Genomic DNA, 24,711 nt, shown 5'->3' with positions numbered 1-24,711 from the left:
CATTTTTCCCTTTAAACTGTGGGGTTTTCTCTGGAAGTTTTTCCTTGTACGATGTGAGGGTCTAAGGACAGAGGGTGTCGTATTGTCATACTGATATTCTGTACAAACTGTGAAGTCCACTGAGACAAATGTAACATTTGTGATATTGGGCTATATAAATAAACATTGATTGATTGATTGATTGATCCAGACAAACTTTCTAAGTGCACTCAAAGGGCTTAGGAGTCAATGCACATAGCAATGGCACTTTTCTAGTTACTTTTAAGTTCTTTATTTCTTTAAAAAGCCTTTGTTTGACCTTATCTGGCTGTTTTCTGAATACATACAGAGCTAGAAAAACAACGTCTTCAAAAGTCAATGTGAAATGTCTTTTTAAGCTCATGCTTGCTTCAAGTATAACAGAAACTTTGGGGAAAGCAGGTGGTGGAAACAGCAGTGTTGTCTGACGCATCAGTATAGCTGACTTTCTGCAAGTTCTTTAAAAAAAAAAAAGCTACAGCAGCAAATTTCTCCTGAAAAATGTATTCTCGACTGCCGCCTGTCAAAGTGTCAACATGGTTTTTCTTTTTTTTTAAACCGCTTACAACAAATGAATCACTCTGAACAACACAGTACAGTACACCCACATGTATTAGTACACACGGAGCGGCTGAAAGGAGGGCAGAGGGAGATTCTCACCTCTCCCACTCGGCCATCCTCTGACACATTCGTTGGATCTCTCCGAGTTTGGGTTGTGTGGTGAACTGTGAGACGCCTTTCACCGTGATGCCTTCAAGGAATACTGCACCCTGGGAGGATGTAGAATGAGAAAGTTAGACTTGGATTGAATTAAAAGAGACACTCATACCCTCCTACACGTACAGGCAAAAAAACATTTGATATCCCCGAGATATTTCACAAACAGCTGCTCCTTCGAGTTCTTTACCTCCGTTAAAGAAAAAAAACATTGCACTCATTTTATGAATTCACCTTTAAAACCTTGTTCCTCTGATTCATCTCCCAGGGAACCTCACTATCTCTGCACCCCCTCACTTCCTTCACGCCTATAGCCCTTACATCTCATATGTGGTTGGAGAGATACACTAACGATGTCTGTATCACTGCTCTCTCGACTAAAGGTGATTCACCTCAATTTCTAATCCCACCCTTCTCCTCCTGATTGGGCAAATAAGTCTTCTAACTGGCCTAACATGATAACACATGGCTATGAGATCAGTAACACATGTGGTATGATAATAGGTCACCTCAAGAGCCATTAGTGCATATGTTTTTTGCATGAACAGCTGCAGTGAGAAGAGAAAGCCCCCTCGTCATGATTCACCTTTCGATCCCAAAGGAGTTTTCACCTTCAGTATTCAAGAGATGTGAAAATGTGATTGAAGAGAATGCACATGAGAATCCCAAAGTCCAATGGAAATGAGTGTGGCTGGACGACACGGCGGAAAACCTCATCATGAGATTATTAAAGATTGTTTTGTGGTAGTGATTCATATCATGTTGGGAAATTATCACACAAAACTGTGTATATATCGGAGTGACAATCAAAGCAAATTACCTCTCTACTTATGTTAAGCTTCGCATGAAAGAAATCTCCAACCTGGATAATTTTGCAAAAGTTAAACAGTTTGTCCTAATAAGTTAATAATGCAAAACTGACACAAATGTACTAGTTACTGTGAAAGTGACGATTTGTTGCTTTTTTGTGCCGTATAAGAGATAAGTAGACGATCCTGTGGTGTTGGACTATTGTTTGGATTAGGGCTGCAACAAACGACTAATTATATAATCGATGAATCGATTAATGAAACGATTAATCGACTATTCGGACTATTACTTTATGCCTTTCACAATTTCTCAAGCGCTCTTATTTAGCCATCAACGTTTAGATTTAGCTTGAGGTTGTTTTAGGCATGTGGAAACTAACAATGAAGACAATAAAGATGAATACTTGATTCAAAAATACATATATTATTAAATTAACTAAATAAAATTAACATTGCTTTTTATTTAAATTAAATAAATAATATTTCACATCAAAAGAAACAACAATGTTTTAACAAATGATATTAAATAATCTGATGACAGAACTGTAAACAGAATAGCTGAAACTTTAACAGAATAAATAACTCAGTTTCCTCTAATCATTAACCCATGTTTGTATAATGTAGTTAAGTCCGTGTGTAATGCTGCTAGCATACATAACACCTGACGTGGAAACGTTACTCGTGGACGAGGCTACAGAGCTACTAGAAAGGCAGTGGAACCCGGTGCATTCCTCCGTCTGGATGTGGAGCACTTTTGCTAAATGTTTAAACAAATTGCTTGTGTTAATCCTTACATGCTAAACTCTATTGGCAACAAGCATTGTCCACCTCAAGACGGGTAACATTTAACCACACCTTGGAGCGCTTCTCTCCGCCATCCCCGCCGTGTGTTGCCGCACGTAGCAGCCGAGTGTGTGTAGACTGCCTCGCACACAGACGGGGGAGAGAGATCTCGTCTGGATTGGAAAGATTGAAAATACACCATAGACGCATTTTTTTGTCTTTTTGCATGTTAGAAACGAGTTGGCGACACTAACTGCAATATAATGTTTACATATACATTAGATATATTTTTTAAATGTCTCCAGTACCGATAAAAAGACAGATAACGTTGGAGCTTAACGGCGCGTAAAACACACGTGATGACGTCACCAACGAATCGACGACTGAATTAGTTGGCAACTAATTTGGTAATCGATTTTAATCGATTAAGTCGATTAGTTGTTGCACCCCTAGTTTGGATACATTCAGGGTATATGCAGGAATCCTGAAGTCAAATGTAAAACCTGTTAAGACCTTTTTTAAGACCCTTTCCATACTTTTTAAGACCTCATCGCCACTTGGAGTTTTAACCGGTTACCTTGGCGACACACTTTACCTCACATTAATATATACAGTATTGATTGTCCTTCCTCCTTATCTTCCAACCATTTGGACGCAAACTTGCATTTCCCCATAACGATGTTGTTTAACAACCGGCGTAAACGGACCTTCGCGTGCTATCAAGTAGTGAGCGTGCGATGTCCTGTTCAGATGACGTCAAATCCAACGGGATGCCATAAATAAACTACACAGAATCACACTACACACCTACGCAATGATTACATTCAGGCAGACTGTAGAATACAACCTCTTTGGACAATTTATATACTTATTGAAAACAAGCTACAAAATGTAATACCTTGGAAAATGCCGTTTAATACTTTTTAATAGCCTTAATTTTTGCTAAATTGATTTATCGACTTTTAATACTTTTTAAAACCCCGCGGACACCCTGACATATGAACATTTGGTCTGAGATGTTGTGATGCGCATTTTGTTTTCTATATATAACATAGGAGCTTTTTCCACTGAGAAGAAATGCCTCCCTAGACACTGCATGAGGCCTATGTCCTGCAGAGAGGGGAAACCCAATGCAGTCCACTTAGCAGCCCTTTTCCCGCAAGTCTTACCAGCTTGATCTTTTCTTTCTTTCGTTTGCCAGCCGATGACCCCGAGGAGCTGGGGCCCGAATCCTGGCCCACAGACTTTCCATCGTCGTCCACGTCCTCCTCGTCATCGTCGTCGAAGCACCACTCGGGGAGCGCGGGGGCAGGGGGTGAGTCCTCCTCGTCTCCATAACGACGGAAAAGCTCTTTGAGGTACTCTCCCTTGTAGATCCCGGGGGCCCGGGCCTGCGTGAACGCCGCCACGGCTGCCTCCACGCTGATAAGAGGCAACAACACAGACAGGGAATCTTTAAAGAAGCAGATTATATTTGATTCTTTTCAATGTCGTTTCTTTTTCTGTATTTCAGATTTTATCATAACTAGTGGTAGAAATTGGTGGGAAAAATGAATCAGCATATATTGTGATACTTGATTAATCAGTTAAGACATTTTTTTAAAGCATTAATTCAAAACATTTGATGATTTTAGCGTCTCAGATGTCAGAGTTTGCTGCTTTTCTATGTCTTACATTGAAGTTAATTAAATAGTGGCTGCAGTTGAGGACCATTTGTATTGTACGTCAGCCTGAGCATGATCTAGTTTAGTGTTTAAAACAGTAGTAAAAAGAAATAGGCACCCCTTCACATTCTCCTAAAGCCCAAGGTTGGTTCATTGAATATCTTGTTAGTGTCAGATAACAGTCCAATATTCAAAGATAAACAAACAAACAAACAGTAAAAGCAGCTACTCCTCAGATTGGATATACAAAAAGTGGAACGTTTTTCATCTTATCTTGAAAGCAAAAACTAATTATCTCAATGATGAATTATTCCATTGATTGCTTCAGCTTTTAATCGATTGGTTTAGGGTCTTTGACAGTGTGGTATACAACGAGCTACTTCAAATCATTATATCAAAGGCCATCATCTTTGGTTCTAGGAAAGAGTGGTGTTCCTTTGATATACTTTTTTCTAGGGCTGCTCGATTATGGCAAAAATAATAATCACGATTTATTTTGGTCAATAATTGATATCACGATTATCAAAAACGATTATCCATTTACTTTGAAAACATCCATTTATTGAAGAAAAAAAAATTGAACAATATGTTTTTAACAGTTGATTACCCTGAACTTTCTAACTCAACTGAAAAACCAATAAAAAAAAGAAAAGAAATTTTAATTAATTAAAAAAGTTTTATTTCGGTTACGTTGTTTTCTTAATCGTTGCAAGCAAAAATCGAGATTAAAAAATACGATTAATTGCACAGCCCTACTTTTTTCTGACGTTTTATAGACAAAATAACTAAGGTGAAACCCTCATGCAGGTTATTTACGGCAGGTATATTTCAATGACTAGCCACATACCATAATAAAAATGTATCAGTGTTGATTATGTGGTTTTAAAATGATGTCGCTACACTGGAAGGAGGCTGTGAATGCTCCCAGATCCCTCAGTACTCAGGAGGAGGTGGGCGGTGAGAGGGTTTCATCCTGCCTATACATGCAGACAGCTCCCAGGGATTCTGCCTCCTCAGACTGCTGCTCCACCTCTGACTAAAGACACTTCCCCGCCCTCCGCTCTGCTCAGCCGCTGTAAATTATTTAACATCTCTGTCACAGGGGCACGAGCGCGGTCATTGCTAACCCGGCAGCTTCTGTTGATTCAAACTGACAGTGCGACTTCTCGTGCCGTCACACATTTAGGAACTATCAGCAGGAGACGGCATTCACAGACTGACAGGGGTTGTGATGGAAGACACTAGGGGGAGGGGCTTCACATTATCATGCAAGACACGTGAAGTTACTAAAACTGCACTCGGAGCAGAGGGAGTGATGAAAGGAGGTCAAGTGTTACCTCCAGTCCATCTTCTCCACCAGGTACCCACACACCAGAAAGCCAGTCCGGTTGAAGCCATGTGTGCAGTGAACACCTTCAGGAGAAAGGAAAAGAGGCGGGAGGGGGATTACAAACTGAGAATCCCACTTAAGATTTACATTTATATTAAACCTTAAGACTTAAAGGTGGGGTAGGTCATTTTGGAGAAAGCAGCTCGAGTGCGCTAGAATTTGAAAACACACAACCGGAACAAAAACTGCCACTTCCTTACAGAGCCCCTCCTCCAACACACACGAACGTGCACATGACCAATGAGGGCACGAGATAAGTTTGTGCACAGATGGAAGGCTGACAGGCAGGTAGGCCATCCAGTTACTTTAGCCGAGCCGGCTCAGATGATTGGTCGTGCTTTTTACAACACCACGGCTTCCACAGATGACATTTTTTTATGGATTTTTTGTCAAAGCACTTCAGATATTCATTGCTATCGGGATGTTAAGAGCATTCCATGGAATATAACAAAAAGTGTATCTCGAGCCGGTTTCTCAAACTTACCTACCCCACCTTTAAGCAAACCCTTCTGGAAGTGTAATCATGAAGTATTCTGTAGATCTTCATCTTTGTCCCTGAATTATCCTCGACGCCTTCACACATTGAATTTCATTTTGCCTGATGTGAGCGTGGAGTCAGTTTTCCAAAAGCACAATCTTATCTAAAGTTTTCCCCTCTTACATCAGGCCTATTTGAGATGTAATGAGGCCATATTTTGAGCAGTGGCATCAATTCAAAGAGATTACAGGAAGATGTATACTTAGAGTGGGTCTTGCCTTTATACCCACATTAACACACCAGCCTCACACGCAGAGAAGAGGTGCAAAGATTGATGAAACATTCAGGGATGGAGAAAGTGGATGAAAAGGAGTGGGCAAGAGCAACAACTGATAAAACCATGCCTTTTCCTTTGATGTAAATTGTGTCCAAAACACACAAATGACAGATGTTTGCCTGGCGCCGTTAATGAAGATGAAATGAACCAACATCAGAGGATGGGGATCACATTCACCAGCCCAACTGTGTGATTTGGACACGAGTACCACAAAGCCTAATCAACAGCTGGCCAAAGACAGGACACTGCTGAGCTGACATTCACACATTCTGCTCTGATGTTGGAGCGATGTGATTTAAAGGCCAGGCGGCAGTAGGTAGGTAAGAGCAGATCTGGACAGGGTAATAATGCCATGGGGAAGTATAAGAGAGCCCCCTGCTGGCAAAACTGTGGAAGTGCAGCTTCTATATCGATGTGTCCATGATAGGAATTTACCATTTACCAAATTGTTTATTTAAGTATCCCAGTAATGTCTGTTGCATGTTTTAAATGTATTGTATTTACTTGTTTAAAATGAAATGGGTTTTAGGTTGACTTTTAAAATCTGTCCAGGGACTACAGATGAAAAATAGCCTCTTGGCTAACTCTGGCACATTTACAGAAATGTTCATTAATGTGCACTGTCCCTGTTAAATAAATGAATAAATAAATAAATTCTGCAATCAAACCTATCCGCCTATCACAGTGCGCTGAGATTTGTTACAAACTGTAAAGTACTCACTCCTCACTGTACCCTGTATGCCAGGGCAGGTTTGCCTTCACGTACTGTTGGGAGACTCAGTCATTGGTACATGTTCATCTACAAAGCCATGTTGGGTAAACTACCATCTTACATCTGATCTCACAGAGAGTTGCAAGTAGCTATTGCCTAAGATCTCAGGATGTGTTTTTATTACATGTGCCAAATGCTAGGACTGATTTAGGTACACAAGCTTTTATGTGCACAGCTCCTCTAGCTTGGAACACTCTACAACTTTTTTTGAAACTGAGCATTTTGGTTCCAATGCATTGTTTTAAAGCTTGGCTAGATGCAATGCAATTTGATACCTGTCATTGCCCATAGGTTTGTAAATGTTACCCCCGTAATTATGTTGCATGATGTCCTTTTTGTTTTTCTGTTTTTCTGTGTAACCAACTTGCTGCAGGTCGCCCTTGAAAAAGAGATGGTTTGATCTCAATGGGATTTCACCTGGTTAAATAAAGGCTACAAACAAACAAAAGCGTAATGTAAAAGCGGAATATTGTTCCCAATTTTTTTTTTTTTAAAGGGAAAAATTAGGAGAAAATTCATTATTTAAAAAGGATAAAAGAAGGATATTGGTGAGGTGATCAAACAAAGAAGCAGGAAAAGTGACGAAAAGCAAAACAAAGTTGAAGAACCTGAAATTGAAGACGCTTCTGAAGCTAGCAAATACAAGGAAGGGCTAACAGACAAACGGAGCTACAGGAAAACGCAGAGTCGGGCTGGAAAACAATAGCAATGACATAAAAGAGCACCAGCTATCCACATTTAAGAACAGACTTAAGAAAGAGATGAAGAAAGAAATACCATAATCTCAAACAACAAAAAATGGCAAAATAAAATGGATAGAAAACGTTTGGAAAAGGCCTGCTCAAAACTAAATATACACTATTTTGACTTTCAAACCAAACATATTTACTTTTTTAGTTAGGCTTAGTGCCGACTGGTGTCCTTTCACCTTAACATCACCTACACAGTGGGGGAGGAGTGCTTTTCTCATGTGAAACTCCCACACATACAAACAACATCACTTGCACAACAATATTTTGTTTTTTAAGGATGTGGATTAGATATCAATGTATTTTTGGAAATGTTCAGATGCCACTTGACCTGTGACTCAATCTTTTGGACGGCCATTTAACCTCCTGATGTTTTATCGATTTGCTCTGTGACCATCAGCTGATAACTGTTGTCCTTGGAAGATGTCTGATGTTTACCAGTGTTACTATATTAATATTAAAAATGCATTGTATTTTTGAACATAAAATAAAGCATGCAACCTGACAACAGAGTAACACTGCTCTCTGCTGGAACCATAATGTGATGCAACTCATGGGTCAGCATCATAGACTGTATATATAAAGTCAGCATGCAGTATTTGGACAAACAATCAATTTTAGAAAATATATTTAAATTCCTTTTACACTTAAAATAAGTGTTATATATAGACTGCATACAGTTAATACGCATAATGGATGTTTGTTAATAGTTTAGCATGATGTATCAGAGAAGCAACACAAGAATATCATTAGAAATTAAGGAAAAAAAGTTAAGTTTAGAAATATTAGTTGCAGGATGCTGTTATTTTTGTATCTGTGGGATAATGCTAGGCAGACATTTTATGAACATCTTAAAGCTTGTTTTAGTGGATCTCAGCTACTTTATTTTACAAATAACCTTAACTTAAGTAAGCAGTGTGCAGGTTAATATCACAGTAGAATGGATAAGGCAGACATTTATAAAACTATATTGCTTAAAGCCTCTTCTATCATCACCCGTCTGTGTATTATGTGCAGTTTCAATTCGTCTTAACTTCATAATAAAAGCGGCAATGTAATGTTTTTTTGAAATAAAAACGGCTGTGCGCCAGTTGTTGGTAATTACGATTTGACGTTAAGAGTCGTACTGAGGGGGACTAAATGGATACTTAGAAAACTGGGAGGTGATAAAACGCATCAAAGAAAATTCCAAATGAGATCATGTGAAGGCAAAGCTGTAACTCTTTTACAGCGCCAGCTGTTTGCACACTTGAAATTCTACCTTTATATATTGTAATATCACTAGGGCTGTCAGTCGATTAAAATATTTAATCGCATGATGTCCATAGTTAATCGCACATTTTGTATCTGTTCTAAATGAACCTTAGATGAATATTTTTCAAGTTTTGAATACTCTTATCAACATATGAGTGGACAAATGTGCTTTATGCAAATGTCTGTTTATTATCATTTGATCAATGACAAATATTCTCCTGAATATTCTCAACACAACAACCTGGAACCTCTCTCCCTCTCTTTCTCTCTTACACTCTCTCCCACCCTGTTTACTTCTCCGCACTGAGCCAGTTGCTCTAACAGACAAGCCTGTTTACAGTTGTCGGCTAAATGTCGCTCCTCTGTCTTCATAACAGTCAAAGCATGAGACTGAAGATCCCACTGTGGGTCAAAATAATGTGATGTGCAGTCGACACGTTGGATGTGATCCGAATGATCTAACGCAGCCCCTCGTCCTCCACAATGTTAAGCTGTAGCCCCCCATTTAGCTATCGCTGTGGTTGTCCAGGCTTCTCCCCGGCAAACGTTCAAGCGTGCTCTGCCGCAAGCGAGCGGCAGGAGCGGGGCTGTCAGCATCAGCTGTGTGCTTGGCTTGCCGTTTAAAACACCTTTTTTTGTATCCATATCTCTCGCTAGAATCTCCCACCATCCAACTAACAACAACAACAACAACAACAACAACAACGTCAAGCCTTTGGGCTCTGAAACGACAGGGCGGGCCGAGGACAAATACACATGCGTTAATCACACGTTAAAATAATTAGTAGCATTAAAAAACATTTTATTAACGCATTAACTTGCCAGCCCTAAATATCACACTTCATGGATTTCAGTCACATTGATATAGGTTAAAAAAACCAGAGACATGCAAAGAGGCTTTGACATAAACAACATGGAAAACTGATGCAAGTATTTAATCAATCGTTCAATGAAAAAAGGCAGAATGTCACTATATGAGTCATAGAGGGAACCAAATACTGTATATAATCAAATATACTTTCTACTACTAACCTTAATACTACTAAATTGACTGCTAATTAAAAGAGCTAAGAAATGGCTCAAAGAAATGAAAACTTCTGCTTTTATTTTTGAAATCTGACCGAAAACTTGCATTTATACCTACTGTATGCTAAACATCGATGTGATGCTACAATGTCATATCTATGACTATTGAAGAAAATACAAATCGTGTGCGAGAACAAATAATGAGTTATAGATTTGTTTACTTACCTATTATCTCGGTCGGATTCTTCTCGATGAAGCGTTCACAGATATTGATGAAAGATGTAGTAGTCTCTGTCGAAGGGGATTCTCCATGGCTAAAACCAAACAGAATGACACTCGTCTTAGCACAATAGCAAGACATAAACAACAACTCACAATTCGTTTAACGCATGACAGGGAATTCACTCGTACCCTCTACACGGAAGCTTCATATATTTGATGCCTTCTTTTTCAATGTCGTTGCGGTCATAAAAACGCGTAGTGTTCGTCAAATCCACAAGCAAACCCATTTTCACCTGGAGAGAATAACACACAAAAAAGACTCATTAGTTGTTTTGTTTACTTTAAAATGTCACTTAGGAATCAAGTCTTCACAGAGTTACTTACTTTTAGACTTTTTAAAAAGTTGGACAGCATGCCCGGGTGGAATCTGTTCTCCTCTGGGACTTGGTCATCGTATCTGGGACCCAACATCGTTTTCATTGGCAGGAATTTACCTATGGATGGAACATAAAGAATAATAAACCTTATTGTATGGCTCTTGAAAACAAAGGCATACAACACTAGAAAGAAGGAACACAAATAAGATCATGAATTAGAGTAGAAATTATAAGAAAGCCTTTGAATAAAGACAGTGTTTCCCATACATTGATTTATTCCTGGCGGGCCGCCACAATTAAATATCGTCCGCGACAAATTGAAGATAATTATTCTATCTATTTTTATTTTGGTGGTGTAATGGATAGTGAGGTGGGCTGATGATCGGAAGGTTGCGAGTTCAAATCCCGCCTGGAACACCACTACTAGTGTGCTCTTGAGTATAAGGCACTTAGCCCTCAGTTACTCCAGGGAGAATGTCCCTGTAGTTGGTCCTTGTAAGTCGCTTTGGAATAAGGCGTCTGCTAAATGCCTGAATTGTACATTTTAAATGATATTTTCGGGACAATAAACCCCACAGATCCTCAACTCCGGTTACCAACGCAACACAGAGCAACAAGAACGTTGTCTACAGTAGCCATGAACTCACATGTATTTTCTTATTTGAGGGGGGGGGTGGATGCGTGGGCCACCCGAATAGGTTAAAGAGCAACTTGCAGGTTTTTTTTTTACTACATTTATGCTTAACCTTGCCTGAAAATTACAATTAAAAATGTTAATGCAGGATTTGATATGTTTTATAAAACATAATGGCAGGTATTCAGAGGAAAGGGAGCCGTTTTGAGCTCTGCTACTTTCTTTTAACGTCAAACGCGTCATATTACGTCACATGGGGGAGCAACTTTCTCGGACTCGTTCTCTGCCCAATCCGCGGTAGTAGTTTGTAGTTGGTTTGAGCGGTTGTGTTTTAGTGAGCTGGTATTTTTTCGGTAATTTTACATTGCATTTCACCATTTGTAATCATGGTGAGCTTGTGTTTGTGCAGGATGCACAAACACAAGCCTGTCAGGGCAAGCCTGTCAGGGCATCGAGTCCACGGGAAAAGGACCGGAGCTAGCGTTCGTTCCTGGGTGCGTTGTGCATCCACCTCCCTGCAGCACATACTCTCCACAGCTTTATCAGGAAACCGTATTACATCTCTCTCTCCCCCCCCCCCCCCCCCCTTCGCTGCTCTCTCTCTCTCCCCTCCGGTACACGGCACTACGTCTTACACGTAGTGTGGAGTTGCATAAGGTAACGCTGTGGTGGCTGTACTGCTCCAGCCGTCTCCTTTGTGTTTGTTTATTTCCTAATTTCTTCTAATCCTTGGCTGCTCCTGGTCTCTTTGATGTATAGCAGGCTCATAATTATAAATCCTATTCATTCAAATATATATTTTCAACCTCTTCTGTGTCAAAACTAGCATTGTGATCCATGTTCATTCATACGTTAGACCGGCCGCTCTCCCCCGTGTTACGTCACACGCGGGAGGTCACGTGCGGAGGCTTTTTTATGCGGAAGTGAAAATGACAGATGTCACTGTAGTGTATATTTCTCTATATTTCTTTGAAAATCTAGTGTTTTCATCATTTTCCTACACATTTATTCACTGGTGTCTCTAACCTGCAAGTTGCTCTTTAAGGGGCCTTTGGCTTTTCTTGCCGGGGGGGATTAGGGGGGGGGTGCCCCCACAAATGGAATCAAATTCTGTGAGAAACACTGAAAGATAAGTCTTCAAAACGAATTTACAAGAATATATTGATATAGCAAACAGGAGTTGAACAAGGAATTAACCAGTGTTTCTCAATAAAACTCTGTACAATTTCTCACTAAAACTATCTGTACTCTGAATAGGAAACCTGATGAGTTGGCTCAGCTAAAACGTAATGTTTCTTTACAGGCAGGTTTTATCCTTAATATAAGTAGTGAATTACGCAAACACACAGTCTGAAAAACTGTAAACACTTGTCAAAAGTTACCATGGAAACCACACTTCATCATACTAAATAAAATCTGATATAAACAGCAGGTGAAGTGTCAAACCAAGGTTGAATTAAGTTCTGTTATCGTGTTGAATTAAGGATGAAATCGTACGTGCTTGCAAAGCTAAGGGTGGTTCATATCAAATAAAATATTGGACCCATCCCTGTATTAAATAGCAGATATAGCTGAAATTGTCACTAACAGTAGCTGTGATTTATAATGTCACATCTCTCTAGGCTACTGCTTTGATACAAAGCAAACTTGGAGCACAGATTAGCCTGGCAATGTGCTATCCAAGTAGACATTTTATAGAGCTATAGGCTTTTATAGATAAGGACCACAACACAGCTTCATGTGCAGCCATGCTATAGCCACGGTTTGTTTTGACACGTGACAAGGAAGCTAGCCAACACAGTAGCACTTTTCTGACAGTGGGGAATAAATGATCCAAACACATCCCAACAACAGCTTTATGTTGCTAATTCAATAAGGGTTTTTGAACTTAAAAGCACAAATTTCTGCAAGGAGTAGCCAGAAAGTTAGCCACAGCTGCCAAATTAGCCAAACATTGCGCGCCTGAATACAGTGTCGTACAAATCTACATTTACAAATGTGGCTATTTAAGGTGTTCTCGCCACAAATCACACATATATCTTCAATTAAAGACAGCCTGAGCTCTATTCGTTTATTAAGGTTATTTAGTCAGTTCGGCATCCAATTTCATAACTGCCATGGCGACATTTAAATGTAATAGTATGAAGTTGGGCTGCACTGGCGGCCATCGTCACAATGTTGTGATGCTAGCCATTCAATGTATGTATGACTGAAACTGAACATCAACAGCCAAGTACTGGTTGATATAAAAGGACGTTTGGGAAATTAAAAAGCACATCATAATGCATCAGAAATACATGATAAACCAGCATATTGCGTAGCTCGTAGCAATAGCACTCCGTACATTAAGCAGATTAATTTAATGTCAAATTATTTTTCACTCACCTGCCACAGGTTGTCCTCTTCTGGGACAATTCCGCCATCGAGGAGGGGGTCCGGTGTGTGACATGATGAGGAGAGGTTGTGGTACAGTTATAATAAGTAAAACCTCGTATTACTAGTTGGCTTGTGGCTCAAAGCTCCCGCTCTCAGTAGGCGCTGATCCCCGGCTGTCCTTCACCCGAGCACCGCGGACTCAAGGCCCTTTAGCTACTAATTCAGGAGAATCATCCGACAACTGTGTGCCCGGTCAACTTCATGACGGACCGGAGGGTAATTACACCAAACATAGGGTGTATCGACTCAAGGCTGGTTAAGCATTCCAAAAACGATGTTATGTTTTTTTTCTGTTTCCCTGAAATCCAGATAGTTAGCAAATAGCTAGCATAACATCACTTCAGTGCATCCAACGAGCTAGCTAGCTTGAGCTAAAGTAGCTAGCATTCTACGTCTTCTTCTTCTTCTTCTTCTTTCGAAATATTGGCGGCGCGCAAACAATGTAAAGGTCCATACCGCCACCCACTGTAGAGTAGACATGAGGATGCAATAATGTGCATCATCATGTGACCAGATCATCACTCGTGGAAGTATACAACCATGTTTAAACTATTTTAAATTATAATCAGCCTTTTTTCACCCCAAAAAATCTAAAAGTGCATTTATGGTAGCTTTTACCCCCTTTCATTCTGTTCCCAGTATCCCCTTCACTACCGTCATGCTCTCTGACCCTATCACTGACATTTTCTCACTCTGTTTTCAAAATCATACACACTAGGAATTTGTGAATTTGGTGCATACATAAACACGGTCAAAGAAGATAAATTGTAGGAAAATAACCATCAAATAAAACAGTGATAACAAAACAAAAGTGCTTAAAAACTTGTTGAGAAGGAAGAAAGTAGAACATTTTACTGTGAATTGTAGTGAAGTTTAAGGAAAAAATAACCAAAGTACCTCAAAGGTGTAGTTAAGTACAGCATTTACCAGCAGAACAATACAAATTGTTTTACACAAATACCAAGACAGCATGTATAGACGTATGTAATTTCTTTAATATTAAATAGCTTATGAATAGTACATGTCATTGTTACTGTTAGAGAATAATTCTCATTTACTCCTAAGATATATAACCTTTTTGTCCTTTGACGTTTATGACCAACCCTGACTCTGTTATCTCTTAAGGAATGCGCTGCTGCAGTCATATGTTGATATTCCCAGTTCATGACCGGTCAACTCTCGGTCACAAATGGTTTATGGTTGTGAGAACGCTGGCTTCGAGGCCATTAAGGGTCAAACGCAAGTGATTCAGTGGGCCCAGCTGTTTAGTCTATCTCCCCAAATATGTTGTTTACTCTCTCTCTGAACTAGTTAAAAGGGCTATCGAGAGAGAGACTCTGGAGAATTGACGTGGTAACTCGCCCGTGCAGTCAGAACCTCTGGCTGTGTGAGTTGTGATGTGAATCCTACAGCCGATACTTGAAATAAACCATCAGTGTTTGACATCAAAGCTCCAACTCTCCTCGTGTCTCTCTGAGTCCTGACTCTCCATTGCTACAGAAGTTTCCCTTACAGTTACGTTTACATTTTAAATGGTAGAGTAAAACAAGGAGTGACTAATAGCTTTCCAGGGTAAAGTAAGTTGTTTACTTTTTTATAATAAATGCAGATATCATTGATAAAAAACAGGAAACATAAGACAATATTATTATAATACATAGCTAATATTATGACTTTTACACCAACATATAGTTTTCACCGTTTATATATATTCTGAGCATGCTATCATTGCACAAACAGATATTTGTATGTAATTTCAGCTTCATAAGATGGCCCCAATTGTATTGCAATATAGAAATAAAAACGACCTAAAATGAATGTGTTCTTAATATTTAGTACTGATTGTAAATACTAAATTAAAAAAAATGCATTCCTTTCATTGACTTTGCATCAAATCAGACCAGAAACTGTTGCCGGATAAATATACCGTTATTGTAATACACATATCTATGTACTCAATAAAGCATCTTCGACACAAATGTTTTAGCTTTATATATTACATGTTTGTATCGGTAATGCAACAAACACTCTATTTCGCAAGAATCTGCTTTTTCTGGAGTTGATTCTTGACTCTTGGAATGTTATTATAGTTTCCATTTCCCTCACCTGCACTGGTTTTGTTCAAACATGTCCAAAGTCACATAGACCATCACAGGTGTTTTTCTATCGGGCTGTTTCACTGGAGAATGTTTATTTTGTTTATTAGGCCTCTTGCCCGGATTTTCCCCAGAAGTCTGACACCGATACGGGCTGCAGGGGCTGTTCTCAGGAATAAGCGGTTCCATTGAGTCATTAGGAGAGGAGCGGTGCTGCGTCTTTGCAGGTTTGAGCCGCTCTTCAGTGTCTGTTTCTGGTGCTGATGCCATGTCTGGGTCAATGTATTCGTCTGTCTGGTAAAAGGCTGGGTTTGGATTTAAATCTAAACCTAGTGGAGATGTCGACGTTTTCTGACTTTCCTCCGTGTAAACCCTGTCACAGACGCTCTCAGATGGATTGTTGAATTGCAAAATGGATCCCGTTCCCTATGTATATGACACACACAGAAAGATGATTGTCCAGGAGGTAAAACATTTGTGGTTCAATGATTATGACATGGATCTGTCCATCTAAAACCTTCTGAGAAATGTGAAATTCTCATCAATGTTTTCTTTCTGTAATTCTCTTTTTCATTATTAACAAAAGACAACATACAAACAGAACGGAAACAAAACTATGTGTACCTATAACTTTAAATACATACAGTATAAATACATTTGATATTCATGCTGGGAAATACCATTTAAAACAGGGCTGCAGCTCACCAGACATAAATATATATTTCTCTTTTGTTTAATTGGAAAAATAAATAGTGAAATCATCAGCATTCTCTATCTTTTTAGTACATATTTAATAGTATCTAAAGGGGCTATAGCTCAGTGGTCATAGCTAAAAAAACACCCCAGTTTATTAAATCATTTTCATGACTACCCTCTGAAAGCAACAGCTTTTCATGTGTTCTTCCCAGACTGCAAATAAACTAATATTGAATGTTCTCCCTACCACAGATACTCTAATAATGTTGTATTTCACCTCTTCACGTGGTGGCCACAATGCCAAAGAACTGCAGCCAGGGTTCGGTACCGGCTTCTCCTTGAATTTCTTCCACCTAAAAATCAGATTGTTAGAATCATCAGAACACCATTTTTCAATATTTTGTGGTCAGAAATGTGAAGATTATTCCTTGTATGGCAGCAAAATCTACTACATTTTATTACTGATGATATGGAAATGTTCTTGCTTCAGTCTCTAAACTAAAAATCAATCCGATTCACAACAAAAGTGACCATAAAAGATTGAAACTTACGAAATAGCACAGCCTAATCCAAGAGATAACACAAGAATTATAACGACGCCTCCACAGACAACGAGTGTTGTGATGAACCACCGACCTACAGAACAAAAGAATACATTTCTTTTAGGAGTTTGTTGTTTGTTGATTATGCTAGCTTCTATCTGAAACATGCTTGTTTATTCCCACAAAATGTAAGAGCCATTACCGTGCACTCGATACACTTTTCAAGATTGAGAGCACTAAGCGCTGCTACTTTCTTTTTCTATACTTTTCTTAAAGGATATATTTTGACCCAAATGATCTTTTCGTTAACCTAACTAAGTAGTTATCTCACCTACCCTAAAATAAGTTATTTTGTTATCGTTTACAATGTGAATCTTACATTTGCAAAGTGCAAGTAGGTGCAGTTGATTATGTTGCCCTGTCTGAACCATTTGAGTGGCAGTGATAGTAACTGATGAGGACCAATCAATGGGCTGAAAACATTCAGAATAGATTATTTATATTCATGCCTATACCTTTCTCTTGGTTTTCTGCTATTGTGCTCATAGGGTCAAATGTATATACATGTGTGTCTGAGCTCTTACAGAGTACTCACCAAACTTTTTTGTTTTAAAGAACATTTCAGTGCTTTTGGTTGTTCCAGTAGCAGCCGTGGCCTTGACATAGAATTCGTACTGGGTGTCTGGAAGCAGATTTTCCAAAGAGATGGCATGCTCTGTGCCAATTACAGTCACATCTGGAAGAAGACCATGACAAAAATGCTATAAAGATAAGTGGAAAAATATAATTTCAACAGATTTGCAAACTTTAAATGAGCCTGAGTTGGACTCACTGAGCCACAGCTCCAGACGGTCCAGTTTACGGTAGAAGACGATGTATTTGACAACGTCACCACTGCATTCCTCCTGGGACTTCACATCCCAGCTCACCAGAGCATTTTTGGCATTAGTCTTATTAATGTGGATAGTGACATTTCCTGGACCTGTCGGGAACACATTTTCAAAAACAGTCTGGTAAAACATGGAAACAAATACTTATATATTCAGAATCAGAATTTTTTTATCAGAATGACATACCCCCCACTCTGGAGCAGATTTGAAGGGCTTGTGTGCCATGACCAGTCTTATCAACAAAGAGGGGAGTAACTGTAACATTGTATGGCTTCTTATCCAGGAGACCTGTAAGGAAGTAAAACATCTCAGAAAATAAAATAGATATTCAAAGGGAAAGTGGTTGTTAAATCATAATATAGCCATTGATTTAATCCTCTCTCTCGGCCAGTCAGGTGGTTCCCCATTTTGTTGACAACTAAAATGACGTGCTGTTTCTCAATTTGGGTTCTGACTGTCAAACTCTTGCTGTTTTCAGTGCTAAGTCTGTCTAAACTCAAAAAGTTTAATGTTGAACGGTGGACAGTTCTCAACCTAAAAGGTTGTGTTAGAAATTAAAATCAATGTTTTAATGGGGAAATGTAGTTTAAACATGCCGTCAGTTTTAATGCTCTTTTATACTGAAAAACCAGAAATTCTTGTGCACAAGCAGTTAAGCTTTTATTCTGAAAATCCTTCATCTACGGTTAGCATTTAGCATGTGGCTAATATACGATTTCCTAAAGAGGTGAATTTAGTAGCGAAATGACGTGGAGTGGTGAAAACCGAAGCCTACTGATTTAACGCTACAACTATAGATGTCGAAATACTACCATGCTGAATATTAAATGAAGGTACAGTTTATTTGAATACATTATTGTTTACAGACGAGAGTAGCATGTGACAACATCCGGAATGACCGGAAACCAAACGAGCCGAGAGTATTGATTACAGCGTTTAGAATGTGTTGCATGAAAAGTGATGAAAGAGAATATGAGGAGAAAAGGCGTGTTAAGCATATATTGAATGTCAAAAGAACCAATCCTCTGTTTAAATGCAACAACGGACATTGGAGACGAGGCGAGCCGGCTGGCGGGGAGGAGCCAGCAGAGGATATATAAGAGCACCGGAGGAGAGATCGAGGCTCTTCTCTTCCCTAACGAGGAGCGGATCACAGCTGTTTGTCTGACTGAACAATATCATGCTTGTGACCAACCCGCGCCTTTTTTTTTTTTAAATTAAAGTACCCAATTGAACTTTCACAGAGACTCCATTTAGTCTCCTTTTAAAGCTTCTCTCCTGGTCGGGAGAATAACGAACACAGTTAACAGTTGCCATCTTGGTTTTGTAGCAGAATATAAAAGAACACCAAAAAGGTGGTTTTATGCTGGTGTATTTCCATCTCACGTGAAACAGGAGGATACACAAGCAGCTAAAGTTAAAATCCCATACATTTTAATTTACTTCAATACATTTGTTCAGTAGGGATACCTTTTAGCAGGCGACACTCGCAGTGTAATGCTATGTCCGTTTAAAATGTGCAATTAAAAAGAAGCAGAAGTAGAAGAAGAAGAAATAGTCAAATTTAGCAATCTGTATTTTCACAAGCGCGCAAGAACAGAGTTCCAATTGAGACAACACTACCCTGTTGAAATGTACCGCACCTCACAATTAAGTACATTGTACTGACAATAATGCATGAAAGTGCTCTACCAAATTGAGACGCAGCAATGGATTGGGGTCCTCTACTTTTGATTTTCTCTCAGTGCTGCCATTAATAGCCTTTAGGTTACACTTTAAAGATAGCACCAGAAGATGACAGAAAATAAAAGAAGCAAAACAGCCCCTTTAACAAACAACAATAATGTGTTGCCTGTAGTCTCTTGCCTTTAAGAGAAAGAAGCAGGAAAGCAACAGAAAAGACTGTAGCATATCTAATTTCTATGAGAGGCACGTCAAAGATCTTGAACTAATGGAAAATGCATTTCAGAAAAGCTTCTATCATTACGTATGACAATGCCAATGAATCTATTATTTACCACACTCAGAAGATGAAAGATAAAACATAAATGGCTCTAATGACTGACATGTTAAGTCACAGCCCACAGTGGATCGGACCGGTTTTGATGGTGAGTCATACTCCATCAGTAACACTGTAATATTAAACCACACAAAGTTTTTATCCAACATCCATTAACCATTTAATGCTCGTTCCATGACCTACCAGACAGAGTGGCATTTGGGGAATTGGTCTCCTTCCAATAGTATTGTTTTCCATCGGGGGTCCAGTCAATCATGTAACCACTGACAGGCTGGATAGGGGCTTTCCAGGTGACCAGAATACCGCCTTCAAGGGCAGAGGTCTGGATGTCGGTAACTTGAGGGAGGCCTGCCAAGTGAGATCAAGTGAAAGGAAGCTCAATATGATCCATTAATTCTGGTTACCAATTAAAAGAGCAAAATCAATAGCATTAAAACTCACTTTCTCCAATTGCTGGGACATAAACAGCGTCAACAACAAGCAGGGTTTCATTATGGAATATGTTGAGGTTTATTCTGTGTGCATCTTGGTTCACTTCAACATCACAGCCTGACTCGCTGCATAAAGTTTGCGTATAGTTTCCTCCCATCATGGCTTCCTTGTAAGGAGTCGGTTCAATAGTGTAGGTAAATGTGCCTCGGCATGTTGAAGGAATCTCCTGTAGGCAGATCAGAGCTCTTTTATTTAATAAGTTATGTAAGGAGTACGTGGGGGAATGAAAAGCTGAATTATGAGTTTAAAAGTGTAAAAAACGTGCAATATAATGAGAGGCGTTCTTACCTTCCACATGGCATGAACTTTTCTAACTCCATTTTTCTGCGGTTCAGCTACCTTTCTCCACAGACGCAGCCTGACATGATTCTCTGTAAAGAGTATAAAATATAAACAATATCACTCGAATACACTAACAGAAATATGGCAATTCAGCAATATATGTTAACTAAGTTGCTGTGGTTGCATTTGACCTTATGTTATTTCCACTAACTGACACAAAAATAACATGGATGATTTCCAGAGACTTTGCAAGAAAAATAACCACCACTTTCATTAAGTTGAATGTGTCTCATTTAAATGTATAACATCTGGTTTCCTTATGTGTTGCCAATAAAAAACTAAAATGGTTTCTAAATCCTGACTTAACTGTGACATATGCAGTCTGTAATAATCCTTCAAGATGTGGTCCTGTAATCCTCTGGGCCTTTTTGAAATGTTGTGTAAAGGATGTTGATTGAGTACAAAGACAATGGGTTAAAAACTTTGCAAACAGTCGTACTTGGATAAAGGTGTCAGAGTTGACTGAAGACACAAAGAGTGTAAGTAACAGCTTTGTTGAAAAGTCAAAAAGGGTTTGAAATGAACTGTTGTTCACACTTGGAACCGAATAAAGCAAAATAGCCTGGAGCTAATGGCAACTACTCCCAACAATTATGTTTTTTTTAATGTTTTCCAAGGATCTATCAAGAACTTGTGATGCAACATAATACATAGAAGCTATCAATCCTCAACTGGATAGTACATCACCGAGCTGAAATCAGTTCTCAGGAGTAATTGTAACGAGTTGATTCTATTAAACTGTGTCTCATACACATACTTAAAGGGGCCTTGTTATACTTATTTCAGGTACATATTTTTATTTTGTGCCTCTACTTTGACATGTTTACATGCTTTAATGTTCAAAATGCTCTTTATTTTTCTCATACTGCCACCTCCCAGTCTGCTCTGAAAGCAATTGATATTATGGTAATCCAAAATACAAACTTTAAGGATGTTTAAATCAGATGTGGTGTTGATGCCAGCTGTTTGGACATTGCTCTTACTGTTCAGTTCGGTCAGAACTGTCTTCTCCTGGCTCCAGTCGCTCCAGGGAGCAGGCTCCAGTAAAGCGCAGCGGACTGAAACTGTGTAGTGAGTGCAGGACTCCACTGGTTCAATGTTCATTTTTCCATTTGTTTTAATCTCTAGAGCCTTATTAAGCTTCGTCTGGGGGGAAAAATGAATTTGTGGGAAATCACAGAAGGTCCACAGTTGAAATAAGATACTTCTACACAGGGAGACATTTTTCTCTTATCCCTATGGGTCTTTTATTGAACGTTTGGAAGAGAAGGGCAAACAGAATGTACCTCAGTTAGCCATGTAGGGGAATAACATAAAAACTGCTTTTCTACTTTTTAGCAACTTTTATTTCCATGGAAAACTGACATTGACAGTCAAGGCAATTAAACCAGAATGTATTTGATAAACCAGTCGGACACACCAGTCAGATTTCAAATGACATGAACAAAGGAATCAAATCAACGTGAATTTGAATGTTATTTTACTGATGGGATCGCTATCATGCACTTGATATAACTTATTTAGGTTATACGCTGGTATATGTTAACTAGACTGAAGGCTTTTTATGGTTTGCCTTTTTTCTCCTAACATGAGGGAGTTAGTCAATACTATGGTTGTCTTGAATGCTGCATGTAGGCGATCAGAGAGGTACTTACCTCGTTGTATTTGACTTCACATCGAGACTTTTGTTTAATGAGTTCCCGCTTCCACTCAACCAACAGATGATCAGCAAAGCTGGTTACATTCAAGTGGGGAGGGATCATTTTCCCTGTGGGAATGGCATTATGACAGCAAATAAAAATGCAGAAACACACAACATTGGATGACAAATATATCAAATGATTTCCTAATGAATTTACTTTATGGTACTTACGTATGTGCGCTGGCTGAAATTCACGAGTGTCTGAATCAACTTCCCAATCAGCAGTTTTAGCTCTCACGGTAATAATGATGTCCGAAAAGATACTTTTTATAACACCTTCAACCGTGCATGTTGTTTCACGTGTTTTGCAGATCTCTCTCTGGGCAGAGGAGCTGAAAAAAACACAGGTTTCACATGAAGGACCAAAGTCAATGAAAACGTTTTTTTCATTAGGTTCTTACACTAAAGAAAGAAAATATGTCTACCCACTGCAGTACTGTGTAGTTTATATCCAATTTAGGATCAATCCGATGATCCCATTTGCATGTGAACATGTCTGGTTGACCTTCCGTCTTCTGATCGAATTGATGCCAGATGCATGATATATTACAGGGTTTCGCTGTGGAAAAAGGCAAGTCAGAAATATCCAATATTTCATGTTATTGCCGGTATCTACAGCCTTTTCAACTATTCTGATGTAAAATGCTTCTTACAATACGTGTTGATGGTGGTGCCTCCGATCACTTGCTGAGAATCTGTACTGTGGCACTGCACCGTGGCACTTTGGTGTGTGAAGTTCCTCAGGGACAGGACTGGGTGTGAGGAGTTCAAACGTGATGTGTCCAGTGTCCAGTAGATTTCGCCATGGCCACATGTCAGACAAGTTATATTGATATCGGATCCCACTTCGATGTAATTATTTTTAGGGACAACGTCGCACTTTTTCTCATCCTTGCCTGCAAAAGATGATTATGGCATTTAATAAATACACGTATTTACCTGTCTGAAAAGAAAGGGGAATATTAGACCAGAAGATCTGCAGCAAGTGAAAACACCATTTTTGTGCTTTTCATGATTTTGGGAAATCATGAAAAACATTCCTTTTGCAGTTAGCGACACGAAGATTTCCTTTTGCATTATTTAGACATTAATAGACTTTAAAATATAATTTGATTAGTATTTTTATTATTTTCAGATGGGGAGTAGATTTGTAGACACTTAAAGCAATTAATATTGTATATTTTTATCCATACCTGTGTAAATTAAGAATAATTAGTAATATATTATTGAATAACTTACAAAATGTCTCTGTCACAAGTAGGATTTGTGGTTATTTCAAACAATATATTATTGAATAACAATGATCACCCAGGAAATAAAATATAAATTAGGTTATGGAGCAAGAAGTTAATATTAGGGTTAGGGTTTAGTTAGATTAAGGTATTATTAATTTATGACGCATTTAGTAACCCACAAGCTCATCACACATTTGTTATGAAACCAAAACAAAACGCATTTCCTATAAATCCCGGCCAGGAAAGTTAGGTGCTCTGTATTTTTACTATCATGTTTTAACTTTGATAATAAATATCAAATATAGGAGGTTTACTTACCCTTACAAATGGAGGGGTTCACAGCCAGAATAAACAGAGCTAAAAATAAATGCATTTCTTTTATAACTAGAAATAAAGACTTTTAAAGATGTGATATATCCAGGTGCACAAGATCAAATAAATAAAATCGCTTTAACTATGTCTGATAAGACCAACTGTACCAACACCGCACCGCATTTTCAAACTAACTCTGTATATTAGCTTTCAACTAACAGGAACTGAAGCAAACCCTGAAATAAACGGGAGTTATTACTCAACTGAAACACAGACAGCTAAGAGGAAGTGAGCTACTTCGTCCCCAGCTTCTACTTTAATAAATCCTGTCTGTTTATTCCCGGAGCAACGTAGAATAACGTGAACACAAAACACACCTCTCCACTTCAAATGTACTGATATGACTCAGCCATTAATCATCAGAGACTTTCGATATCAGCGCCTGCTAATTGACTGACGCGTTTTCTGCTGTAGGCTACCCTATCTAGAGAGAATCTAATGGATTTACATTTGCGAAAGTGTAGATAAAAGTTTCCAACATTTTGCTTGAACTTTACTTGAGTATTTCCATATAGCCCAGGCCTAATAATACTTCCTCATCTTTTGGAGAAATAATGTACTTTTACGCAACTACATGCATTTTGAAATTTTGTTAGGCTAGTTACTTGACAGATTCAGATTGTTAATGTAATATAATATAATAAACAAAAACATTATA

General features: G+C 38.8%; 2 protein-coding genes across 2 annotated transcripts in view; both read right to left on the bottom strand.

Annotated features, from left to right (window-relative positions):
* Positions 1 to 14,083, bottom strand: part of rngtt (RNA guanylyltransferase and 5'-phosphatase) — a 40,363-nt gene extending 26,280 nt beyond the window's left edge. The window contains exons 1-7 of the mRNA XM_079642834.1: positions 13,616 to 14,083; positions 10,604 to 10,713; positions 10,409 to 10,512; positions 10,223 to 10,311; positions 5,329 to 5,404; positions 3,497 to 3,749; positions 679 to 788 (exon numbers count right to left, since the gene is read on the bottom strand). Of these exons, the coding sequence (XP_079498960.1) occupies positions 679 to 788; positions 3,497 to 3,749; positions 5,329 to 5,404; positions 10,223 to 10,311; positions 10,409 to 10,512; positions 10,604 to 10,713; positions 13,616 to 13,679 (806 nt within the window). The 5' untranslated portion in view covers positions 13,680 to 14,083. The remainder of the gene's footprint in view (positions 1 to 678; positions 789 to 3,496; positions 3,750 to 5,328; positions 5,405 to 10,222; positions 10,312 to 10,408; positions 10,513 to 10,603; positions 10,714 to 13,615) is intronic.
* Positions 14,084 to 14,639: 556 nt separating this feature from the next.
* LOC307015999 (interleukin-6 receptor subunit beta-like) lies at positions 14,640 to 24,283 on the bottom strand. Its single transcript, XM_079645044.1, has 15 exons — positions 24,000 to 24,283; positions 23,100 to 23,342; positions 22,876 to 23,005; positions 22,618 to 22,778; positions 22,400 to 22,512; positions 21,728 to 21,890; positions 20,691 to 20,773; positions 20,352 to 20,568; positions 20,094 to 20,258; positions 18,077 to 18,178; positions 17,833 to 17,982; positions 17,596 to 17,736; positions 17,010 to 17,094; positions 16,736 to 16,811; positions 14,640 to 16,188 (listed from the first exon to the last, which is right to left on the bottom strand). The coding sequence occupies exons 1-15, from the start codon at positions 24,052 to 24,054 to the stop codon at positions 15,769 to 15,771; spliced, it is 2,304 nt and encodes a 767-aa protein (XP_079501170.1). The 5' UTR covers positions 24,055 to 24,283; the 3' UTR covers positions 14,640 to 15,768.
* Between the last annotated feature and the right edge of the window lie 428 nt (positions 24,284 to 24,711).

Source organism: Notothenia rossii (assembly GCF_949606895.1).
Source record: "Notothenia rossii genome assembly, chromosome: 8".
In the NCBI taxonomy this organism is placed as follows: Eukaryota; Metazoa; Chordata; class Actinopteri; order Perciformes; family Nototheniidae; genus Notothenia; species Notothenia rossii.
This window is presented reverse-complemented; position numbering and strand designations above follow the sequence as displayed.